The sequence below is a fragment of the Eupeodes corollae genome, chromosome 1, assembly GCF_945859685.1.
Source record: "Eupeodes corollae chromosome 1, idEupCoro1.1, whole genome shotgun sequence".
Lineage (NCBI taxonomy): Eukaryota > Metazoa > Arthropoda > Insecta > Diptera > Syrphidae > Eupeodes > Eupeodes corollae.
The window spans coordinates 310,891,038-310,916,495 of NC_079147.1; the positions used below are offsets into that span (position 1 = coordinate 310,891,038).

The window sequence follows — 25,458 nt, forward strand, 5'->3', positions numbered from 1 at the left end:
AACATACATTTTGACCAAGGAAACTAGTTTTTTTTTCAAGTGTCATGAGTATCAAATTCAGAACCTTACTTCACAACCTCTACTTTAATTACATAGTAAAAAAACACTATCAAAAACATTATTGCCGCAGAAAACACTCTTCAGGCCAAATACAAGTCCATCACGATTTGTATTTTGTATTGTAAAGAAATATTACTTATTTTTATTATTATTTATTTATATTCACAAGGAACCCTCTTACAGAAAGCATTAAAAGAAGTTGTGCACAAAATAAATAAATCATAGATTGAAAAAGTTCAGCTTTCAGTTAAATGAAAAAAACATGATCAACGTCATCTTGACAGAAGTAGACTTGACTTGATAGTTGGGAGATTGTACTTGGCTAACTTTCCAGTCAACTTTTCATTAAAGTTGCCTTAATTGGAAGTACATTTTTTGGCAGCAGGCCAATCAGATACTAGAAACTTACCTAACTTTCAAGTCCCTTATGTCGGCTGAACTTGCCCAATCTAATTAAACTAACGATTAGATAAATTATTAATTGAACTATTAATACACGAAACGATATTGGTTATAGCTTCAAGCTACTTACAATTTAGGTCATCAAAGTAATAGGAACGACAAGTAGTTTCGTTTTAGTAAAAATTTGACCTTTTTAGAAAAAATTAGTTTGATCTAGGATTTTAAAATTTAGAAATAGAGTTTTTGTGAATGTGCCATATACAAATAGGTACAACGAAGTACTGCAAACACACGAAGGCACCCGTAAGTCCGAACGCTACTCAATGCTACATATATGTACACCAAGGTATAAGAAGATATTGTTATGTACCAACTCATCAAATTCAAATAAACTTCACACCTACACTCTATAATTCTATTATTTTTGTCAATTCAACAGATTCTTTTTATAAACAGTTTGTTTTAAGATTCAGATTGAATTAAGCTATCTACTCGAGTGGTCATACATTAACTGTTTGTTACATTTGCATTTTATTTGTATTGATTGTATTTTTTATATTTTTAATAAAGTAACGAATAAAGTAATCATAATAATATCATAAAAAAAGACATAAATTAGAAAAAAAAAACTCAGGAGATGTCCATAAAAATAGCTGATACATAAATAACATATTAAAAACGAAAAAGCTAAAGCAAAGCTGTTTTTGCCATTCAAATTTATTCTGGTCTTATGGGGTGCAAAATCATTGTTCTGGAGTCGTATCCTGCTTGAGGACCATTTCAATAAACACAAAAATAAAGTGATTTCCATTCCAAACAAAACAAATCTTTGTTATATTGCGATACTACACTCCTCAAGAAAAATGTCAATACCTAGTTTGCTCTATAACAATTGCTATTAATATAGTGTCTTAAGAAAACATATAAAATTGATTGTTTTCTAAAGTTTAGATCAAGAGTTCATATTTGTTTAAATTTTGTATACTTACAAGCTCACAAATGGACCCCTTAAGGCAGGCATATCACGTCGACGATTCAAAGGAGGTGATAAAGACAGGGATAAGAAGTCTTGCTGGGCCTTTTCTTCATCAATGCTTTTTGATGTACCCGAAAATATTCGAGTTGTAGGCAAGTAACCAATTTGTTGTAAAAAATCTTCACGGTATGAAAGTGGAAATAGAGGTGGCGTTTGTCTAGGCTGTGATTGACTTAATATACTAGCGCTTATTGACGTTAGCTTATCATCGAAACTTCGACGGAATCCTATTCCTTTCATAAAATGTCGATGAGCAGCAGCGTCCATTCCGCTTTTGAGTTCATTCAAAAAGCTTGCTCCAGAAGTCGGAGATGTGATTGAGGTTAGAGCGGAAGATGTTGATAAGCATGATACTGAAGAATGCTGAAGCGGGCTAAGAGTTTTTGCTTTGTTAAACGCCGCTAAGCCGTGAGATTTTCTATCAGCTGGGGAAAGAACTGGAGATGTCATACTGGATCCATAGAGTAATGATTGGTGATTAACCATAGGTGTTGAAGATGTGTTGTAAGCCATTGAGGCTCGCTCGTTGGATCCAATGTTAGGACCATTTCCGGTTACAATTGGCTTGGAAAGACTACTAGGTATGGACAAAACAACGGAAGATGGTGTCAAAGATGTTGAATGATAAGCAATAGAAGTCGACGGAGGTGATGCGCTCTGTTTCGTTGTAACGTTTGAATTGTAATGCTTTAAAATAATAAGTGCAGTTTCCTGAAGACGTGGGGGTACTTGAGCTGTCCCCGTCCCAGAAATTGTACTTGTCGGTAGAACAGGTGCCAGTTTTGACAGTATTCGTTTGAAGTCCTAAACACTGTGTGACCATACCACTCTCGGTATCACTGAAGTTTAGCTAAAATTTCAATAACACTTTTGCCAATGTATTCAAGTATTGAAAAATTCTTTCAAAGAAAAACAATACAATTCACAAAAGAAAATATTCTTCGTACACACAATTGTACAATACCGATTTATGATGATATCATTTTTAGAATAGGAATCTTTTTGTTTTGTTTTGTATTATTGTAATTAATCTAATGATTTTGATTTAAATTGTATTAATATTAAGTTTGAATTATTTAAATAAATGTAATTATATGAAATCTTTTAAAAATTTTCGTATAAAAAACTATTTCGACTTTAATTCTCGACGACAACAAAAGTAAATGGTAATTGAGCGCATGATCAATACTACAAACAAATATTTTGGACATCTATGTTATTCAATAAGTAAATAAGCTTTTGGGTAAGTTCTTCGTTCCAACTTGTGCATGGTAGGTTTCTTTTAGGGGTTGAATGGCCATATGCGATGTTTCTTATATACCTACTCTCAATCTCAACCCTGTAAAAGTGAAAAGTATTCATTTCAGTTCCAATGTTTGTTTTTGTTTACATATTTTAGACCTGTTAGTTAATATCTGATATTTGAGTGAAGAACTGAATGTAACAACCGTTTGTCTTCAATAATGGAAGAACGATTTCAAAAGGTTGATGAATAAACATATAAGAATATTTTAAATCTCGTTAAAAATAAATAGTAGAAACATTGAAAAGCTCAGCTTAAAACTGCATACAATAAAGAAGAGAAGTAGTTAGATAGATAGATAGATAGATAGTATAATTTTATTTCCATTACAAAATTTAACAAAAAAATTATTAGGCTGGTATTCAAAATTAAGAAAGACAATAACTTGTTTTTAAGTCATCTGGCAGGTTCAAAAAAATTAGTTAATTAAATTAAAGCAAAGCTTAGCAAGTATTAACAATATTCGTTTATTATTAAACTTCGATATTTATGAGAGTCTTTTTAAAAAAAAATTGTAGAGTTTTGGGTAGCAAGATCCATTTAAAATGTTTAGGAGTGTTGGCCGATCTAAAGTTACATTTCCAAGATATTTTTGTCGGTATCCTCTAAAGATGGGGCACACACCAAGTCGTTGCGAAAAGCTTTAGCATTTAAGTTCAAAAGACCGCACCTTGCTTTGAAGATTATGCTGATCATGTCACGGACATTATTATCTTCAAAGGGACTTCCGCATAAAAAAGATTGCAATATTCGTCGTGAAACTGTGACTGCATTGCATTGAGGTAAAATCGCCCTAATGCTTTCCTACTAGCTTTGTCAGCAGCAATTTGTGTATTTGATTCCATTATGAAACTGAGTTTCGGGACTGAAAAGGCCTGACCATTCCTGGGCCAAATAAATATTTTTCTCAATGACTGCTTCAGAGAGGATACGCTTTAAGCGGTTATTAATAACTTTTTTTAACTTTAATGTTGAAAAAACGTTGTAGTTTTTTAGTTTGAATGTGTTCCTTGCACTTGCGCACAGTATTGCATTATTGAATTTGTTGCTGCATCGTGCATTTTATATTTAGCAAAGTGAGTAACAAACTTGTTAACTTCCCATAGGAAGCTATTGTAATGGGTCCGATTTGTCAAATTGAAAATTTTGACATTTCTCGACGTTTCAAGGTCCCTAGAGTCGAAATAAAAGATTTTTAGAAAGATGTGTGTACGTACGTTCGTTCGTCCGTACGTCCGTACGTTCGCGACGTTGTTTTCGTCGTCCATAGCCCAAGAACCAGAAGAGATATCGATTTCAAATAAATTTTGTTATACAGATAATAAGGCAGAAAGATGCAGAAAGAGCTCTCAAGAAAATTGCGTATCAAAGAAGTATATTTTTTGAAAAAAATCCATTTAACGATTTTTTTTTTAAATCAAAAAAACTGAAAAATAAATTTGTCACCTCCAAAATTTTAGGACTAAAATATGATTTCATCTCCAAAACAATTTTGTGCAGCGAAAAATAATGTTTTTGACATCTGATACAATTTTGAGAAAAATCGAATTGACAGTTTTCTTTTATAAAAAATAAAAATCTAAAAAAACATTACTCAAAGTTGGTAAAAATTGAATATCGATTCAAATATCTTTTCAAAAACTTTAAATTTTGGCTTCAAACTTATTATATCTTATAAGAAATATTGTTTTCAATATTCTGAAAAATTTTGAAAAAAATCGAATCGACAGTTTTTTACAAAAAATAAAAACCTAAAAAAAAAATTAATAAAAGTTGGTGAAAAATGATTTTCGACTCAAATATCTTTACAAAATTTGAGATAATAGCTTCTAACTAATTTTGACTTATAAGAAATATTGTTTTCAACATTAGGGCAAATTTTGAGAAAAATCGAATAGACAGTTTTTTTTACAAAAAATTAAAAACCTAAACAAAAGTTGGTAAAAATTGATTTTGGACTAAAATATCTTTTTAAAAATTTGAAATATTGGTTTCGAACTAATTTTATCTTATAAGAAATATTGTTTTCAACACTCGATAAAATTTTGAAAAAAATCGAATTGACAGTTTTTTTTACAAAAATTTACTTTCGACTCAAATAGCTTTTCAAAAATTTAAAATATTGGCTTCAAACTTATTTTATTTCACAGAAAATATTGTTTTCGATATTCAGTAATTTTTATATAAAAATCCAACAGTCCATTTTTTCATAAAAAATAAAATCTACAAAAAATGGTACGCAAATTTGGTGAAAATTGATACGAGTACATATAGACAAACTTTTAAGCAAGACAAATCAACAAACGGGATTGGAAGTTATCAGTGTGGCTCGCATCCCAACCTCTTTTTCTTTACAAATTTCAACCATGTCGAGTTGATTGAGTTTTTCGATGATGTAAGTCTTTTTGTTAAGTGATATGACCAGGACATGTTGTAAGAGAAGTAAACGCCAAGCTATTTGTATTGATTAGTTATCCATATCTCACCATTGTTGAAATACCTTTTTTCAGCTGCTGCTCTTCTACTTCCACTTCTTACAATTACTATTTCAGACTTTTCTAAGTTGACAGCAAGGTTCCAATTATTGCAGTTTCAAAATCGTGAAATCTCTGCTCCAATGGTTGCAGTTTTGGTAAACCATGGAACTAAATTGACAGTTTCACCTTGAAATATATCTCGCAGAGTGGTAGTTTCATTATAGTTTATAAATTGTAGATGGTGTTCACACTATATACCTTTATTATACCCAAATAAACACCCTCCGCTTGCTCTGCCGAAGTTTTGAAATTTTATTGCTGGAATCCAGTGTAGTTTAAAACCTTTGAAGAATTTTGCATAGTATTGGATGTTTTCAGATATTATAAAAGTTTCACATAAAAAAGATTTGAAATTCAGATATAAATATATTTAAAAAATTTACATAAAATTGATTTATTTGCAAGACTAGCTACATTATAACATAAAACCTGATTGACTTTGGGTTGCTAATTTTTAAGGTTTTGTATATTAGAAACATGATTCTTCGGTGGATGTAAGACAACAGCATGCGTCGACTGCGTTCTCAACAGAAGATCTTCAATAAAGGTTTTGTCACCTTCATTTGTCGTCTTCTAAGTATGCTTAAACAAAACAGAAACATAAAGAATTAGTTATTATTTGGCAAAATTAGAACCAATTTAAGAAAGGGTTCCAAAAATCATAAAAACCTTTATAACTTAAAAAGGAAGTGGAAACGAGAAAATTATTTCGCATGTTTTTCTATTTAAAATGACTTCAGGAACCCATGGACTGTGGGGCACCCTGTATTTTCCATAATAAAAGCTTTATTATAATAAGATGTGTACTTGACGAAACTTTAGTGGCAAGACGACTCGAAGAAATGCTCTAATATTTGTAACACAGTCGCAGCTATAAGATATGCAAAGGTATATAGAGGCAACAAATCAATATTTTTCATAATTTACATAATTATTTTATTTTGATCGATTGCTCGTAGAATTGTAGAACCAATCCAAAACACACTGGGCTACAAAAACACAAAAAACAACAATTGTCTTTAAATCATAACTCCCTGTCGGCTTGGTTTAGTGGTTCACAGCTCACAAGCAGATGTCACTTGCTGTTATTTGTCAAAAACATATGACTTTGACATTCTGTGTCGGCTTTTGTACGAAGAAATAATACAATACGATATTCGAAGAAATACGTAATTCATAGATTTGGTTCAGTTATTCAAATTCTAAAAAAATTATATTTTGTAAAAGAAGCAGAACTCTAATTTTTCATAAATGAATACACCACAGCCACCAGGCATTTTGGATCCCAATGGATCTCAACGGCCCCAACATCCCTTAGTAAAAAATTAAATTTTTTAATAAAGTTACATTTAATTCAATTTATTTCACAGGCAAACTACCATTTTTCATCGGATGAGTTAAGGGTTCTTAAAGAGTGTGATGTCGAATCCTTCTTTCAGAGATCTCTTCCATTTGGTACAGGCTTTGGATTGGCCGCATATTTTGGTGTTAAACATGGTTACTTAAAAGTCAGCAAGCAAACATTTAGACGCAGCATACTGTCGTACTTATAGATTTCTATTTTTTTTTACGATTTCAGCCTAATGTGAAATTCGGCCCCCTACCAAAAGTAATGGTTGGAATAGTTGTTGGTTATTTTCTGGGAAAGTTCAGTTATCAACAAAAATGTGCTGAAAAAATAATGAGAATACCAGGCTCAAAACTGGGCGAGATGCTACGACTGAAAAAAAATAATAGTATGTACGGCGTGCTAACTCCTGACCAGAACCTAGGAGCTGGAATAGCACTTTCTCCATTCACCCCTAGCAACGCAGATGTGTTTTCTGATGACACATTTAAATATGGAAAGTCAAGTTCGTTAGAGTTGGACACCGAAAGCCGTCCATCGCTCTCAGGTCTTGACGATATCTATCGACCTTCTGTAGATGGTATAAACTAAACTCTTAAATTATACTCTTACATATTTCTTTAATAACGATTCAACATTTCAGATCCACTCCCTCAGTTTGATACAGAACTCCCTGTGGTAGCTCCGAAACAGAGTGTGACCTATGATGAATTGCGTGCAAAAAATCGTGAGGAATATTTGAAAAAATCACTGAATCCATATTCGAAACCATTGCCGCCAGTGGCTCCAACAGTAAGGCGATCAAATGAAACCAATAGTAGCCTAGACAACCAGCGACAACCAGAAGGGGAAAAAAACAAATATGGAGATACTTGGACAAACTAATAGTTTTATTAAATATAAAAGTTTGTTTTGTTGTTTGTGAAGCTTGCGTATTTTTTATATAGCTTTTTGAAAAATAAATCCTAGTTAATTGAGCCGATTTCATAGAGATATGCCCCCAAAAGTTTGGTCTAAAAAAATTATAAAAAAATAAATTGTTAAAAATCGAAAATAATGAATAAAGTAAATATACTAACTCCTTCCATGTAATTGCGCACATCAATTTTTTCATTCTGTGAGTGTGCACCGTCATCACTTGCTCCAACTGGGATTAGAATAACGTTTTTTCCAGTTGCTTCTTGCAAAGTAAGAGTAACGGGTATAGAGCCACCTTCTCGAGTCATGTCGGGATCAACATTGAAAACATGTTTTACAGCTTTTTTTGCAGCTTCGTAATGGGGATGGCTAGGATTTTCGGTCCATGGCTTTCCAGCTCCAACAAGTTCGACTTTGAATTTATTTGGAGATCCACGTTCCGCCCATTTAGAATTTAAATAATCAATGACACACTGGGTAACTTGATCTGGTTCTTGGTTAGGCACCAAACGCATTGAAAATTTGCCTACCACCTTTGCTGGAATTACTGTTTTTTGACCGTGTTCGTAAAAAGCTCCTTCTATTCCGTGAATCGATAAGCTTGGGTAACGCCATCGGTGCATCAACAATTGCGTTTTATCTTCATTGTGAGGTAACTTGTTGGCACCTATATCGTTCCTGGTAATACAAAAAATAAAGAAAAATGAAAACATTGCGTCATCGAACGCTGCTCACTATAAAATTACCTGTAATCGTTCACATCATAATCTATATTTTTGTAAATTTCATCTTCATTAGCCAATAGTGGTGCAACCTATGTATTTAATATCTATTAACGATAATTCTTCAAAAGCTTGAAACATTAAACTTACATCCTTGTATATCCCAGGAATAAGAATTTTTCCATTATTATCAGTTAACGTGTTCAAGAGGTATACTAAATCGGGCATTGCTTCATGCCTTCATTATAGAATGTTAAATGTTTATATACAATAATGACTAAATTAAAAAACTTACACCGTTCCACCAAATACTCCACTGTGAAGATCTTTGATTGCACACTCCACTTCGATAGTATAATAAGCTATTCCCCTAAGACCGTAAGTTAGGCATGGACGGTTTTTGCCTAACCAATAGTTATCGGAAATGCAGACAAAATCGACATTAGCAAGAAAATCATCTAGAATTTAAATTCTTGTTACATAAAGTTTTTAATTAGATTTTTGTTTGCATGATACCCTTTTGGGCAATAAGAAGCTCATCCAATCCTTCGCTGCCACTTTCTTCCATTCCTTCTAAAACAAATTTAATGTTAACAGGCAAATCGATTTTCAACTTCTGATAAGCTTCAATGGCATGAATCCAACAGAGAACTGGACCCTTGTCGTCGGTAGCACCACGAGCATACAACTTTCCATCAATTTCGGTAAGCTCGAAAGGTTCAGTATTCCAACCGTCATCTTTTAAGGCAGGTTGAACATCAAGATGTCCATAGACAACTACTGTTTTTTTCTTGGGATCCTATGAAGCATAATACGAACATTATTAATAAATATACATGTCTTCAATAATATGCATCATTTACTTTTCCCAGAGTCCCAAGTATAACATTTGGCAATGGAATTTCGGATCCGTTTTGCAGCGTTTGTTTTCCCACATCGACAAGTTTAATATCAGTTCCTAAAGCCTTTAGTTTTTCAGCTGTCCATTCAACCTTGATCATATTTATTTCTTGAGATTAGTTACATAAAATTACTCTAGAATGATTGCATACCATTTTCTGAATTTCTGATCGAGTTTCTGGCCATGCTGAAACTGACTTGATGGCACACGCTATTTTAAGGTTTTCGATATAGCGTGACTTATTCTGCTCAATTTCTCTGTGACGTAAGTAGTTTAATATTAATAATAATAATAATAGTAGTAAGTAGTTTAATATTAATAATAATAAAGAGAATGTTTTTTTTCTGTATTAACTTATCTTTTTAAAATACAATATTTAGCTACAAGCAAAAAGACATGCCAAGAGTATGTCTCAGAATTAAATTTAAGGGATGTAATTTAGATCGTGAAAATCTGCAGAGATCTGTTTTCCTATCTCAAATCAACAACAGTAAATATATAATTACTGTCAATAATAACAACACTGTATCGTGGCAAGAAACATTTAACTTGTATAGTATAACTATAGCCTTTTGCAGTAATAAAGCGATTCCAAAAATATATAATCTGGAAGTGCACTTGTAACCAGTGAATAACTATGAGTCACTAAAACAAAATCAACTTAAATAAGCTTGTAGCTATGCCCCTTAATCTGTGAATTTTAATAATAAATTATTGAAGTAACACTGACTTAACTGTGATATGCTAGTTGACAGCTGATACCGATTTCAGATTAATAATAGGTATCATAAATTTTAATACCTACAAATCTCAATAACAACTCAATTATATTTATACACGATTACGGGTACTTAATAGGTATTATTATTTTAAATCTTTTAGTATTCATAAAAAGAGCATATTATGCGGTGATCATAGTCTATTAAACAGTATCCACTTTTTATTCCTCTCACAGTGAATAAAGGCATTTGCAACAATGAATATAAACGAACATAGACTGACAATAATCAATGTGAAAGTAGCACACAAAATAATATTGATGTCTTTCACACCAAAATAAAAGTAAAAAGTCTTACCCAAACAATTGGCAAAGAACATTTGGAAGCTCGGGCATTTTTATGTATTTAATTCACTGTTCGAAACGAGTTCAATATATAAGGATACTTGGATACTGAGCTAAACGCTAACTGGAAGACGTCCGTACGTAATTAGATTTCTCTTTACACTGAACTTTAATTTACTGTCTAGCTGAAGAGAACTTTTTATAATCTGCTTTCTGTTTCAGTTATAGCTGCTTACTAACACCACCGTGACGACCGATACCATAAGATAAAGATATTCATGTACATTGTACTATGTACATACATATATTGCTCATACACTCTGGACCATCTGTTTAAGAACAAGAGATTTTTTAAATTTGTTGAATTAGTTTTTAATAATTTTACAAAAATATGTTGAAATATAAATTGAAAAGAAATATGTACATACATACATAAATATCCTTAGTTGCTTTTTTTGAGAAACAGTTCTTCAACCAAGTCAAAAACTGAAGTTTACGTTTGTGGGAGTTCAAACATGTAGGTAGGTACATATTGCTTTTTAAAAATACATAATATATACATTGCCTAAATATGTCGCGCCTTGAAAGGTTAAAATCAGTAATCTTAAAACCTTTTACCCGCATAATTAAACGCAAACAAAAATGATAAATTTAATACAAGGTCCCATTAGTTTCCATCCTTATTTTTATAAAAATCACTCGGAGTGTACATAAAAATGACAAAATAATGAACGCCAGGAAAGTCACAATTACAACCCAGACAGCCACCACGAATATCTGCATTTATCGAAATTATCTTCTTACATATGTGGTTTAAATTTGATTTAATACTGAGCGGACTTTTGTCTCTTGTGGTATTAAATTGATAGTGAAATTTTAAAAATATAATTTCTATTTTCTGTGGCTATAACACAATTATTTATTTATTGTAAGAATTTCTTTATTCCATGAAAGTAGGTAGCTTCTCGATAGCCACAAATGACACCTAGTTGGTGATTTTATTATAAAAAAAAGATATAGGTAGGTATAGAGTTCTACATTAGTGACAAATTTTATTTGTATTGTTTTATAATTTCATAAACGGAATATTGTTAAAAATGTAGTCCATAATTTTTAATGATTACCTTCTTAATGGTAAAGTAGATTTGAAAATATTCTTTTGTATCTATTTTATGTATGTATGTTTGTATGATCAGAAAACAAAAATCTCAGTCTCAACAAATATTTTTTGTGTGATTTCCGATTGATCGGTATAGAATTTTTTTTTCTTATCAAAGGGACACACAATCATGTATCCATTCATAATTGGCCCTTAGTGTCGTTGTCACGATGTGTGTTCATTCTCATTCAAACAATTTTTTGAAGAAATTTAGTTATTAGTAGATGTTTTATTTGGACTAGAATATTCGGCAGTTTGAGCTTAGAAGGTATTGTTTTTTGACATTTTTGATACTTTGCAATTAGTTTCTTTTTCAGACATTGATTCAAGACATTAGATGAGCAGATATGCGAATTGGTCACGGGAAATTTCAGAAAAAGGATACGGATAGCAGTCATTTGGCTTTCTTTACAATGAAATAAATATTCAGAGATTTTCCATATTCAATACTAGCTTTTTTAATATCAAAATTAAACCTCTTTTTAGAAACCCCATGTATAATATTTATGCAGACTTCACTTAAAGTTAAATGTAGGTAAATAATATTACAAAAACAAATGATAAGAAATTATTTTTCGAGAAATGACATTTTGGTATCAATCTAAGTCATGTTACCAATCAATCCAAGTCATGTTATAACTTTTGGTCCTTCAGGTAGAAATGAATCAGCAAAAAACGAATTGCCTTTATAATCAATATGATGACAATCGCAAAATGTCTAAGAAAAAAAACATCTTCTGGAGCATGGATCTTTTCTGGTACATCGAGTCACGTATACAAGTAAATAAAAGATATAAACCCATCAATGCAATGACTTTAAAATAACTTACCTCTTAGCTAAATGAAGCAGCTTGAAATGTTTCCTTATGAAACACGGTTTGTACTTACCCTATTAATCCAAAAATAAAATCGTCACCTTTGTATTACATTTTTTCCAAAGCTTTTGAAATAGAAAAACAAAAAATAAGGCAAAAATATGCACAGTAATATATTAACAAAGCAAACATCTTTTGATTGCCAACTTAATATGATTTTCTTCTAGAAGGAATATTTTTTCTTAACACATCTATTAACTTGCAAAACTATAGGCGAATAAAACGTCGTACCTTAAGCCAACATTTTCTTTTGCGAATCCCATTTCAATGTTCACTTCAAATGTCACATTTTTTGGAAAAAAGATGTTAGCCTATTTGAACGTCGAAGTTCACTTATCTTAATATCTGAATATTGATTTCTCAAACTTCTGCTTCGATTGGAATGTTCGGATCGCTTTTCGATATACATAAATAAATATATCAGTAAATAATAGTCTAGTCTTGAATTGTTATATTTTAAACATTGTTTAGTATTATTTTCTTTAATATGTATTCGTACATATAATTCAAAACAATATTTTTAAATTATGGAAGTTAATTAAATAAAATAGAACTTATATCTTTATCGACACCGGAATCCATCCGTTGACACTTGTTTAAAGTTTCATTGAACCCAATGACCTTGCATTGAGCTGATCTGCATTGATTTCCTTTAGGAATTCCTTGGAGACCTTGCAATTTGGACAAATTGCCAAATCCATTAAAAATTTTACCTATAGATCAAATAATCAATATCAAAATAATATGTTGTATTCGTTTATTTAGAAAGTTTTATTTTGCCAAACCTTCTTATGCTTATTGCATTGACGCGCGATGCGACCGAAGGAAAACGTAACGCACTTGGTACAAAATAATGCTTTCTGCTCCCGATAGCATATACAATCATTTATATTTTCTACCTCTGTTTGTATTGAAACCATTTTTAATTATATAAATAGGTTTTGTTAGATGGCTTAATTACTAAAAAAACGTAGATTGTGAGTTTCAGAAATGGTTAAACGACAATAACGAAAAAACGATGCTTCTGTTATGCTTGTTACATATTTCTTTAGTTTTTAGTTTTTTTTTTACAGCAGCCTGAAGCTCAAACCGTTAACGGTAAATTTTGTTTTAAACAGGTGGCAATATTTGATAGTTCTTAACACAACTTGTGTATGAGCTAAACCGCGTCTTTTGTTAATCAACATTTACATTCAACAATTTTCTAATCATCGTAAGGTGGATGTACATTAACAATTTTATTTAATAAGAATTAAGAAACCTCTTAAGGGGTAAATTTATTCTAAATCTATACAATTTACCAAAAAGAAAAATGTATGCCTTTAGCTTAAAATGCTTCTATTGAACGTTTCATAATGAATATAAGTTATAAGTTTTAAACAGGTGGCAATATTTGATAGTTCTTAACACAACTTGTGTATGAGCTAAACCGCGTCTTTTGTTAATCAACATTTACATTCAACAATTTTCTAATCATCGTAAGGTGGATGTACATTAACAATTTTATTTAATAAGAATTAAGAAACCTCTTAAGGGGTAAATTTATTCTAAATCTATACAATTTACCAAAAACAAAAATGTATGCCTTTAGCTTAAAATGCTTCTATTGAACGTTTCATAATGAATATAAGTTACATTTTGATGTAATTGATATTGTTTTATTAAACATCAAACATTTTAAATTAAAAAAAAAATAATAGGATTCAAAATGGAAAAAATATTAATTTTTAAAGAGTCAAATGCGAATAAAATTATAGGTATAAAAGATTATTAAACAAAATGAAAAGCTTTAATGTTTTGGAGCTCGCAGTAAATTAATGTCAGTCATTTTATGACTCTGCTGAAGTTCGATCCTTGTTCAAGATTTTTATATGTGCTAAAAGCCAATTTCATATATTAATCTTGAACTTCGGTTTAAACCCAGCAAATCTAAATAAAGCATAATGATTTAATTGAGTAGTCGAAGAACCGACTAAAATAGATGCTAATTCTGAGGAAAGAATTTTAAAAATATGTCCTTAGAATAATATGTGTTGTAGCAGTAATATAGTGTTAATAGATTTATATATGTACATACAAAGTTGAAGTTAACAAAACTGCAAAAGCTAATATCTCTAGGTTTAACATGGAAAGACGACAGCAGCACTTAAAAAGAACAAAAGAATTGAAAATGATCAATATGAATATTTAAATAAAACTTGACCTTAATCACTGTTTATGTATATAGTCGGCATTTCAATTTCTACAAAGATAAAAACCATGAAATATTTTTAATCGAAAACTTTGAAATGCAGCATTGAGACAAAGGGTTCGTTTCACTCGAGAATCAACAAAAAACTAAATTTATCTACAGAACCTACCCAATATTTCAAAATTCTGACGTCTTCCAGCACCTTGGACAATTTAATTGGAGTGTATGTATGTGCTTACTGGTCCGTCAAATAATAAATTTTGCATAAACTTAAAGTACTGCCTTCTTCCCAAATTATTATTTTCTGCTACAATTAAGATTCATCTATCAAATAGCAACGCATTTTTTGGCGAGAAAAGAAACAAAATTTATTTATTTAATTACAATCAGCATTTTTTAACCTTAATTTTTACAACTTTGCCAAGCATACACTATTTACATTTGACGAGTTTATATCTAGGATCTCAGAGATTTTCGCACTCTCAGGAATATAAACAACATTTTTCTTACAAATTTCTCACTCTTGTCAGCAATCAGAGAATGGATTTTTATTGATTGAAAAAGAGATGCAAAGCTAATTTTATTCCTAGGTGAGAATTTAAAGTCAATTAAGTTTATAATTCACTATCCTGCTCTCTCAATCCGACCTAGAACATTTTCAGAAATCCTAGAAATATAAACTGGTCAATGGTTAGATTTATTTTTATAGCAGAGCAAAGTTCGATCAGAGCTTTTTGACTTGTTTATGAAACGCACCGGAAAAGTGAACTGTCAATGGCTTAAGAATTTTCGATCTGTCTCCTTCGAACGAAAAAAGAAACAAAAATTGGATGAAATGTCAAAATGGTTCTCATCAAAACTCAAACGAGCCCTCCGCCTTAAAACGTCACCCCATTACTCGAACTGCACGTGCCTCAAATATGTAGTTCGTTTTGCATCCTTTCAAAATTCTATGACACATTTGTTTAAAAAATGAGAAAATCAACCAGTTGAATGTACATACATATGTAGCTATGTACATATATACTCTTTGGAAGCAAACCCCCATCTAACTTGTTTTCGGAAAATATTTCAAAAAGATAAGATTCCTATAAATAAGTAAAATTCCAGTTTTTCACTTTCAAAATCCATTTTTATTCAAACCATCTGCTATTTTTAACTTGTAGCAGTGATCTTATTTTTAAATAAAAATTTTATGGAAAAAAACAGTTTTTTTCAAGTTTTACTTTTGTGTTTATTACAACTATCATAATAAATATTTTGTTATAATTACATACATACATCTAAATGATTCGAAACTGTTTATACAAATTTAAAAATAAATATTGCAAAATAATATTTGTTATTATAAAAAATATCCTATATTAAGTAAATCTGCTGTTTTGTTTTGACTGTCAACAGTCATCAGTAAGTTCACTCATAGCTCCCCTACTTTTTTTGTCGAACTTGAGGAATATATCTTCCAATGTGGTTTCGTTTACTGAATAATCTTCCACTAAACTTTTGTTGCAGCTCATAAAACGTTCTGTTCTCCTAAAAATCTCTGACCATTCCATTGACTTTTCTTTGATAAAATATGTCAGCATGCCCTGAAACATTTCATTTTAAAAACAAAAAATACTTTAAAAAATGTAAACATACTGCATGTTGCTCCCGAAGCTCGCATGTAAATTCCTCTTGTAAGGATGATGTAATTATATTTATTTTGTTGTCAGACCAATTACTTAATAGTTTAATGTTGATTGTGAACCCAGAACCATATTTAGATTTTAAATCTGGAATGAAGCCTATGCACTGCAACTTCCCATTTGCCATTATGGCCAGTCTGTTGCAAAGGTGTTCACATTCATCCATACTGAAAAGTAAATGTTTATAATCATGTTGATAAGAATTTCGCAAAAGCAATATCATGAACAAAGAGCAACGGATTTCATATGGCTCGTTGGTCTAGGGGTATGATTCTCGCTTCGGGTGCGAGAGGTCCCGGGTTCAATTCCCGGACGAGCCCAAGCGGAACTTTTTTTTTATTACTAACCTATGGGATGTGAGTACAACCGTTTTATCGCGGTTTTGGAAATCTTTAATACATTTCCATAGAAACCGACGAGAAATCGGATCTACGCCAGTTGTGGGTTCGTCTAAGAGAACTAATGTTGGATTTCCAATCTGACAATACATATTAAAAATAATTAATTTGTGAATTAGCAACAAAAAAATATTATGTATACCATCGCAATTGCTGCATTGAGTTTTCTTTTTGTTCCACCAGAATAAAAACGAATAGGAACATTTTTATACCGTGTCAGGTCCAATTGAGCCAGCCAATACATAACTTCTGTGCCTAAATCACTAGAGCTTATATTTCGTAACATGGCCATGTACTTGAGAATTTGATATGATGTCATAAAGCTGTTGAGGCAGTCTCCTTGCGGACAGTATCCGAATCGATATTTGTACTGTGAAAAATTAAAATGTGTGTTATTTATGTACGGGTTCAATTCACGGTGATAATCTACCAAAGTCTCGCTTTTCGTTAAATCTATTCCATCAATCATAATGTGGCCACCCGATATTAGAGAGTTGGCGGTTATCATTTGAAAAGTAGATGTTTTTCCCGCTCCATTTACACCCAACAGTCCGAAGCATTCTTGGCGCTTAACTGCAAAATTAATGCCACGAACGGCGTGAATTCGTCCGTAGAACTTATGAAGATTTTGAACAATGAGGGGGTATGAATCTTTGGTATTAGCTGTGAAAAATTCAATTGAGGTTTAAAAATGCGCATAGATTTTTTTTTTTTTATAGTAAACGTACATCGGAAAATTTCTTCGACGTTTCCTTTTTCCTTTCGAACAAGCGCTTCGTCAACATCTTCCAATGGCTGATTTAGCTGTCCAGTGCGCTTAAAACGATAGCACATTATCACTTCTTTCAAATACTGTCTTCTTTGCAAATTGTCCCACACATATATAAGAAACAACTACAGAAACCCAATTTTACTTGATCTAGTTAAAAAAAAGAAATCGTGTTTTCGAACTTACCATTACAAAAATATACAAGACTACAGCGTAAGAGAAAAACCTCGACAAACTCGGTAGCTCGATTCGACTACCCGCTTTTCGACGGTTTGCAAAAAAATGCTCATTAATAGCACGCAACTGGTGATTTAAAGAAAAGTCTGGCAACAGAGACATTATCGAGATTGTAGTGTCAAAATGTTGCATTGATTGCACGTTGTCAGACGTTATGAAAGGCACAATTGCTGAAATTTTAAGTATGCAGGTAGTTATTTTGAATGCGATATTTATGGAAGCATAAGACTACTTACATGAAATAATCAACATGAATAAAAGATATGTGGAAATAGGGGATATTGAACGAAATCCAATAGTCATACAATAAATGATTGGAAGGTACGAAAATCCGTAGAAAAGATAAGTAAAAGTTAGCTCGGTTTGATCGGAACTACTGTACAATGTCTTCGGCATGACTGCTTGTTGAAAGAAGTAGCAGCCCGTACAGACAAGCGAATGCAAAAGCATATCAAATACAACAAATGAGACCCAGTAAGTGGGACGTGGAATAGCCTGGAGACTCTTAAAGTTGCTCTTATTTTCGATGTAGGGCAGAGAGATATAGTACAACATGTAGAAAAAGAAACCTGTAAAACAAAACAGAAGTCAGTGAAATGATTTTTTTTATAAATGATTTAAATTACCGATAGGAACTATAGCTGCAAAATACTCTAGACTTGTTGGGTTTATATCAATTATTCTGAAATTAAAATAATTAGAAAATAGTAATTTTACTAGGTTGGTTGTTATGCATGTACCTTCTAATGGGGGAATAAGTTGTGTTGATGCTCTCATTCGAGTTGCCCACGTGTTTGAGAATGGCATTATCAATTAAGTTGACCATTATCACTGAACTATGAATAATATTTGCAGAGTACAATATACTAAACTCTGGATTGTTCTCATTGTTTTTGACTACAATGGCTCCGATTGCCTTCTCATAAAATTCATATAGATTTGTTGACTGTATAGATTTCAATTCTGTTGGGAATAAGATTAATTTTATTACTCTAATAATAATAATAGGATAAAAGATTCTTAGTGAACAAACCTTCTTCAATGGCATCTGGATTTTGAATATATTTTACTTCGATGCCTTTGCTTTGGATCTCTTGCTTTATGTTATTTTCTATGGCTTTAAATTCGGTTGCAACATTTATGAAAATATAGCCATCTTTTAAATGTTTTAGATTTAGGTGCATATTTCCGTCGCTCTTGTTGGATGCCAATGAAGTCATTATAAAAACAGCAATTCCAATCGCCAAAAAGGGCAAAGAAAACTGTGGAAGAAAATTGAGTTATTTTAAAATGTAACCATGTACTTGATATGGATTTGATGATATTTCATTTAAGAACAAGTACATAATGTTTAACCAGTTTAAAAACTCTAACTGTAATTTAATCAAAAGACCTTATATATTGATGCAACAGTTTCATAACCTAGATTTCAGAAAAAATATAAAAATACAACATACATTTGTGGCAACGATATTATACAAAAATATGGAATACACCCTTAGAACAGCCTCGAGCTCTTTTTAATTTGAGTCTAAAAAGACAGCTTTGAATTAAATTGAGTATTTTTTGCTCCAATAGAATTTAATAAAATTTATCTTATATTGATGTACACGAAACTGGCCTTAATTTCTAATTTCAGGGATATTATTTTTCAGAATATGCCGAGTTTTTAATTTTTATTTTCGACAAATTAAAATAAGCTGATACCAGAAATGTTTAATTATTTCTTTCAAAATAAATTGCTCACCATGATTGCAGAGTATATCAATTGACTTTTAACAAAAATAAATTTCTTATAGAACACTGCTCGCACATGTCTCGTCCACGTAACTGCGTCTGGCAATAACTTTTGGTACGGTATGTTTATCACTTCCCCTTTATTTCGACATGGGGAATCGACACTGTCATTGCCTTGAGAACTATAATAATCAATTTAAGAAACATTTATTTATTAATGCAAAATAACACTCAAATACTTGAGAAAAACATCTTCCAGCGATGTATCCGTAACAGCTAGTGAGTTGATTCCAAGATTGCCTCGGTTTGTTTCAAGTTTCTCAAGAACTTCTGTGTATTTATCCTTGTAGGCATACGGCATGCTTATTAAAACAGTTGGGGGAACAGCGTTCTATGGAAAAAAGTCCCTTAAGCTATTGTATTTACAACAAATTCCTTTTGAATATATTACTATTAGTTTAGCGGTAGGAACACTTGCTTTGATAATATCTAATGTACTTTGTTCATGGAAATTACCATCAGTTCGTAATTTCAATATGTAACCACTTCCTAATTTACGTTTCAGTTCCAGGGGAGTACCAGTTTGTTCCAATTTGCCATTTGATAATATTGAAATCGTATCACCAAGTATCTCTGCCTCTTCCATATGATGGGTTGTAATCAGAACCGCCTTAGATTTTCGCAATTCCAAAAGAATATCCCACAATTCACGTCTTGATTCTACATCTAATCCAGATGATGGCTCATCCAAAATGACGACTCTAAATATTTAAAGCGTTATGTTACAAAACAAAATTTTAAACTTATTCAAATACTTTGTTTCTCCAGAGAGTGCTATTCCAAGTGACAAACGACGCTTCATCCCACCCGAAAGATTTTTACCGGATTCATTTGCTTTATCCACCAACCGCAGTTGCGTAAGCAGTTCCGAAGCTAGCGAGTTAGCTTCTTCAACTGTTTTGCCTCTTAACTATAAATATTCAATGAAGCTTTAAAAATCAAAGGAAAACAATATCTACCTGAGCGAAAAATCTTAAATGCTGATAGCAAGTCATATATTGCATAAAAACGCTATGTTGCGGACAAAACCCAATCAAATGTCTATAGGATGTTACGTCTCGTTCACTACATACAATTATTTTGCCAGAGTCCTTGGGAACACATCCTTTGTTTTAAAATAAAAACAAGAGTAAGAAGAACTTATGCAAACATTAAATTCTTTATACCAATGATCATATTTAAGGTAGTAGTTTTTCCAGCGCCATTATGTCCAAGCAAGACAGTTATTCTTCGTTCCTTGATTTCCATGTTTAAGCGATCCGCCACTCTGATAACTTGGTTTCTTGAAGTAAAAGTCTTTACAAGGTCTTGGATGATAATAGCAGTTCCTTCAGTCTCAGTTAAAGTCGATACAAATTGATTGGGATTTTTTTTCTTATAAAATGAAGGCTGTAGAAAATTTATATTTAATAACAGCACAATAATAAATCAAAAATAGAACTCACATTCAAAAAGAAGAATATTGGCTGCTTGAGTCCACCTTTTCCCGGAAAAATTCTAGAAAAATAGTTGTAAGAAATGGTATAAACTACGAATTGTAACAGCAAAATGGCCATGATCGTGAAAACATTGGGACTTGACTCTGTTATATTGAAAAACAAATCATCTCCAGAAAATAACCGATCTGAAATTAAAAAAATACTTTGAACTGATTCTGGTAAAGCAAAATTGATTGAAGTCTTACGTTTGTTTGTGAATACTTGAAATATATTAAGCCCTTTCAAAAGCGTTGTCGTACAAAATAAATAACTTGCTACTTTTGAAAATTTCCCATCAATCAAATGAAACAGAAATGGAATTATCAATAAAATGAATCCGCCAACTTTTGCATAAAAAACTGTAAGAAAAACATGAAATTGCTATTAATATATCATTATTTCATAAGCCACAAAGGCTGGGACTGAAATTCATCCATATGATGTGTAAATATTTTACGTTTTAGTTCTATTATTTTATTAAAATAGTTATTTTTAATTTAATCGTCTTTGCTTCATGGAACATTTAATTTATTAGTAGTATTTCTACTACACAATAAGAAACATTAATTTAAATGATAAATAAATAAGCGACTGGATAGTTACCTGTTTTAAAGCAGACAGATATCAAGAACGTGTAAGATATAGCAGTTGAACAATAGAAAACAAAGAGTACAATAAAATACACTGCTGGAATAAGGCCTAGGGCTCCATAAGTATATGCTACTACAACGCATCCCAATGTAAAAGGCATATACGCCAGAAAACGAACACAAAAGAAAGTGAGTCCGTTAAGATAGTTTTGAGGGGTAGCCAAAACAAGAAATTCCTGAAACAATTCATTTTTTATAATTCATTTTTATAAACCGAATCAATCGAATAAAATTACCTTAATGCCATCGTGTTTTTCTTCCACAAGTGGAATTAAGTTTGTACTAAGCAGCAGAACATTAAATAAAACAGCAAATAATAGGCCGAATGAATTCACACGCTGTCCGTCAGCAGACTCGTGTCCGATGCTTGGAAGTGGTGATATCTCAATCTTAATGTATGTGGAAAGAGTAAAAGAAAAGGCATTAGAATGGATTTGAAAATGATTGCATGTGTTTTTATCTTACTTGCAGTCCTGCATTTGTTCCTGTTGAAGACTTAATGAAGTTCAAGTCGAGTATATGCTGCAGAGAAAGGAAGCCGGTGCGGATGTATTCGTCCTCAGCTAAGAAAAAATTAAAATTTCAATATTTATTGTACAGATCCATAAGAAATGTCAGAGTAGTTTTGTTCCGAATCAAGTTCAAAAAATAACAAAAGAACTAAATTCTAACTCAAATTTTGTAATACCGGATATTTGGTTTTACGTATCTACCAACATTATACTTACGAATAATGCCATTAAGATCTTCATCATTGACAAAGCGTTTGCTTGGGGACACCTTCGTCATAGTGGAACTAATAGAATAGCGTAGTGAGCCTTTGTTGTTCAAATCTGGCCATTCTTCGAAGAAAATTCCAAAGCAATTGGCTTTCTGATTGTTTTCGAGAGCAGAAATCATAGTTGATACATTGCTAAAAGACTTAAATCCTGAAACATACAGTTCGTTCGGTTATTGCAAAACACTTTACGTTGGCTTAAAGTATTAATTACGTACTTTCCGTTGACATATACAGATCTGTCCGTACTTTCTCCATAAGTTCATATAGATAATCATTGTCTGAGGGACCGTAAAAAATAAAGTCTTCATTGTTGCTCGGGACTCTTTCTTTAAGCAGCTCCTATTTGAAAAAGAGGGCATTCAAATTTTAATTGAATTATTTAACTGGTTTAACCCAGTAAACTTGTTAAGGTAAAATGAGGACACATAAATTAGGAATATTTAATCAAAGATATTCAAACACCAATAATGTTATTACCGTGTTCTGCTTTTCATAGTTACTATTGGGTGCGGTTACTACATTGTGGGTAGTTTTCAAGAAGACATAAAGGATAATAAAACAAGCCAAGTTTATTATCGTTGTTGATAACCAACTGAACTTAAGGAATAAGAAGTTTTTCCACAAAAATACTTTGAATAAATTGCTATCCATAATCACAGGCTTAATGGTCAATTACACTGCATGTAAAGAATAATTCTAGAGGGTGTCGTTCATTGATCCCTCCGAATCCGAAATCAACAATGCAAGCAAAATAATTAAGTATGTTTTTTTGTCTAGTTATTGTGTACAAGGGAAATACAAATCATAGTTTTTTTTTGCATTTAGAATGTCGAAGACGAAGTACCACAACACAACCACTTCCCACTTTCCGTTCCGTAGCCAAAAACAAAATAAAATTAATAAACAGACCACGAAATAAATATGCACTCCTCTAGTATGTATATAAGAGAACGAGTACAATATACGAGCATACTTCTTCTGTTTTGTAAAAGCGAAACAGAAACTGTCAGTTGTCAACTAGAATCAAATTTTTCTGTCAAAAATTTACTAGTATAGTTTAAGGTTAAGCACACACGTATAAGGCTGTCTCATACAACGCGAAAAATTGTCAGCATTAATTATTAACTCGAATTATCACGGGAGTAAATTTCATTGAGTTATAGCTTTCATTGATATCAACCGGGAAAAAGGCTCAACTTTTCATTACCGCAGCACGAATTTCGACTGGTGTTTTTTTTATTTTATTTTATAGATATGTGCAAATTAATAATAACTATAGCGATTTCAGAGCGAGGAAACATTTATTTCTATTTTAAATTAATTTTCAAAGTTTACTTTTCACATACAAAGCGCGCACAAATGGTTGATTTTGACATTTGCCCCGTTTTTTGGTCAGTGCTACCATACCTGTGTTTTTTTTTGGATTTCTTTGATTTTAGTGCTGAAATGCATGAAGTACTTTGCATATACCCAAACTTAAGCCCACCATAAATCCTATAGTGATCCCAAGCAGGGGGGTTGCAGCCTACATACTGTTAGTACACCGCCGTACTATCAATTGAAAACAAAAACTTTTTTAGGCTCAAGAAACGAAATACAAAAAAGTAGGGTTAAGTCCGAAAAAAATATTTTGTTTTTATAACTTAAAGGTGTTTCCACGACTTAATATTTAAAACATGTTCTATTAACACCCTAACCATACGTGCTGCGGCAATTGAAAGTCGCCCCCTCGAAATCAAATAAGAATGCATGAAGAATCAAAGGAGAATTAAGGCCGAATAAACTATTTAGTATCTAAATGTCGTTTTGCATCGCATACAATTAAAAAAATATGTATAAGAATTTTGTTTCAATTTTGAGAACTTTGGATAGTTATTTCAAATATTGTAGCATTTTCATTAGAAGCTCTTGATTTGTTACTTCTTAGAATGAAATCATGTTTTATTATTATTATGATCGATACCATTTTTTGTATGTGCCGTGTAAGACTAGTGCTAAGACTTAAAGAGTTTTACTAATAATTAAATTTAATGTTGAGGTTAAAACTTCTGTGAGATTGCCATGGATTCTTATTATTCTTAACAACCATTTATGATTTGATATAACAAATGACTTAACATTTATGGTTTATTATTTGTGATCCTTGCAATACATATATGGTTATTTTTCACAAATTTTAATGTCCACTCTAAATTTGATTATTGGTAGGCTCCAAAATGTTGGTTTCATATTAAACGTTTGGTTTAATATTTGATCAAATTGAGCTAAACTTAAAATAAAAATATCTTGTGTAATAATTGTTACTATGTTTAACTTAAGCAACTTACCTACTGCTGCTATAGTCTTTATCATTGGAATGAGCAAATATACTCATACTATATATATATTTGGCACAAAATTCTTGATTTCTTTTATGGTTTAAGAAAAGAAAAACATTTTTTGTATTAAAAATGTTCAAATTTATATGAAATATACAGTTTCGCAGAAGTTCTTTGCTTTTTTGTTCATTAGCTCAGTTTTTTGATGTTTTCTCCATATTTAGAAACATCATAATTCAATCAGGAATCTAGTTTAAAAATTGAACCAATTTTTTAACAAAACATGGCTGATAGTGTAAATAGGGCTTAAGCATATTATCTGACATTAATTTTCAATAGCTTGTCGGGAAACCGAATTAAGAATGACAGCCGAGATTCACTGTCTTTATAATGCAGCAATTTGTTTAGTTGCTTGTCAGTTAGAAAATGATATAAGTGAAATTGAAATTATTATTCAAATATTGTATTTATTGGATTTTAACAATGGCATCAGGAAAATCAAAACTTAAAAAAACATTAAAATCTAAACCTGCACAGCCTGTAAATCTACACATACCAAAAGAGAAGTTTAATGAAGTTATGGAACTACTAAACGATGACGACGATGGCGAAACTGAGACATATTTTAAACCAAGATGTTCAGTTCAAATCTCAAATATCACGTCAATTAATCGAAATAGTTTCAAAAGTATACAACCAAAGTTATTAGAGGAAGCTCGAATGTGTTTAATGCAAAGAGACTGGAAGAATCTTGTCAAAATTCTCACAATGACCAAACTTTGTCGAAAGGACCACGTTTTTTTCTTTCAACTACTTGTTCGGTATGG

General features: G+C 31.6%; 3 protein-coding genes, 1 long non-coding RNA gene and 1 other non-coding gene across 5 annotated transcripts; 3 read left to right on the forward strand and 2 right to left on the reverse strand.

Moving 5' to 3' along the window:
* Positions 1-6,470: 6,470 nt before the first annotated feature.
* On the forward strand, positions 6,471-7,783 carry LOC129942972 (OCIA domain-containing protein 1). The gene is made up of 4 exons (XM_056052163.1): positions 6,471-6,655; positions 6,709-6,846; positions 6,918-7,266; positions 7,330-7,783. Exons 1-4 carry the CDS (start codon positions 6,590-6,592, stop codon positions 7,569-7,571), a joined length of 795 nt encoding a protein of 264 aa, XP_055908138.1. The 5' UTR covers positions 6,471-6,589; the 3' UTR covers positions 7,572-7,783.
* LOC129942971 (cytosolic non-specific dipeptidase) lies at positions 7,556-10,437 on the reverse strand. The gene is made up of 9 exons (XM_056052162.1): positions 10,304-10,437; positions 9,379-9,484; positions 9,190-9,318; positions 8,843-9,125; positions 8,622-8,784; positions 8,477-8,564; positions 8,351-8,418; positions 7,766-8,282; positions 7,556-7,699 (listed from the first exon to the last, which is right to left on the reverse strand). The coding sequence occupies exons 1-9, from the start codon at positions 10,339-10,341 to the stop codon at positions 7,652-7,654; spliced, it is 1,440 nt and encodes a 479-aa protein (XP_055908137.1). The 5' UTR covers positions 10,342-10,437; the 3' UTR covers positions 7,556-7,651.
* Positions 9,491-10,663, forward strand: LOC129942973 (uncharacterized). Its single transcript, XR_008781135.1, has 3 exons — positions 9,491-10,074; positions 10,183-10,427; positions 10,513-10,663. It is a non-coding gene; the product is annotated as an uncharacterized LOC129942973 (long non-coding RNA).
* A 5,067-nt stretch (positions 10,664-15,730) lies between these two features.
* Positions 15,731-23,204, reverse strand: LOC129942978 (ATP-binding cassette sub-family A member 17). Its single transcript, XM_056052167.1, has 25 exons — positions 22,791-23,204; positions 22,529-22,652; positions 22,261-22,461; positions 21,998-22,095; positions 21,769-21,921; positions 21,486-21,708; positions 21,089-21,241; positions 20,850-21,028; positions 20,571-20,793; positions 20,364-20,509; positions 20,160-20,314; positions 19,796-20,105; positions 19,584-19,735; positions 19,355-19,526; positions 18,641-18,869; positions 18,348-18,570; positions 18,234-18,289; positions 17,844-18,176; positions 17,557-17,777; positions 17,330-17,495; positions 17,032-17,264; positions 16,744-16,971; positions 16,551-16,681; positions 16,157-16,370; positions 15,731-16,104 (listed from the first exon to the last, which is right to left on the reverse strand). The coding sequence occupies exons 1-25, from the start codon at positions 22,962-22,964 to the stop codon at positions 15,910-15,912; spliced, it is 4,692 nt and encodes a 1,563-aa protein (XP_055908142.1). The 5' UTR covers positions 22,965-23,204; the 3' UTR covers positions 15,731-15,909.
* Positions 16,452-16,523, forward strand: Trnap-cgg (transfer RNA proline (anticodon CGG)). Its single transcript has one exon. It is a non-coding gene; the product is annotated as a tRNA-Pro (tRNA).
* Positions 23,205-25,458: the final 2,254 nt, after the last annotated feature.

Excerpts from the sequence above, each read along its gene's own strand:
- LOC129942978 (XM_056052167.1), bottom strand. The coding sequence starts at position 22,964 with ATGGATAGCAATTTATTCAAAGTATTTTTGTGGAAAAACTTCTTATTC. Across the intron at positions 20,106-20,159 it reads GCACTCTCTGGAGAAACAAA|AGTCGTCATTTTGGATGAGC; the intron begins GTATTTGAATAA and ends TTAAATATTTAG. Across the intron at positions 18,571-18,640 it reads TCCAGATGCCATTGAAGAAG|AATTGAAATCTATACAGTCA; the intron begins GTTTGTTCACTA and ends TATTCCCAACAG.
- LOC129942972 (XM_056052163.1), top strand. The coding sequence starts at position 6,590 with ATGAATACACCACAGCCACCAGGCATTTTGGATCCCAATGGATCTCAA. Across the intron at positions 6,656-6,708 it reads AACGGCCCCAACATCCCTTA|GCAAACTACCATTTTTCATC; the intron begins GTAAAAAATTAA and ends TTTATTTCACAG. Across the intron at positions 7,267-7,329 it reads CTATCGACCTTCTGTAGATG|ATCCACTCCCTCAGTTTGAT; the intron begins GTATAAACTAAA and ends TCAACATTTCAG.
- LOC129942971 (XM_056052162.1), bottom strand. The coding sequence starts at position 10,341 with ATGCCCGAGCTTCCAAATGTTCTTTGCCAATTGTTTGG. Across the intron at positions 9,319-9,378 it reads GATCAGAAATTCAGAAAATG|GTTGAATGGACAGCTGAAAA; the intron begins GTATGCAATCAT and ends AATATGATCAAG. Across the intron at positions 7,700-7,765 it reads TGCGCAATTACATGGAAGGA|ACCAAACTTTTGGGGGCATA; the intron begins GTTAGTATATTT and ends TAATTTTTTTAG.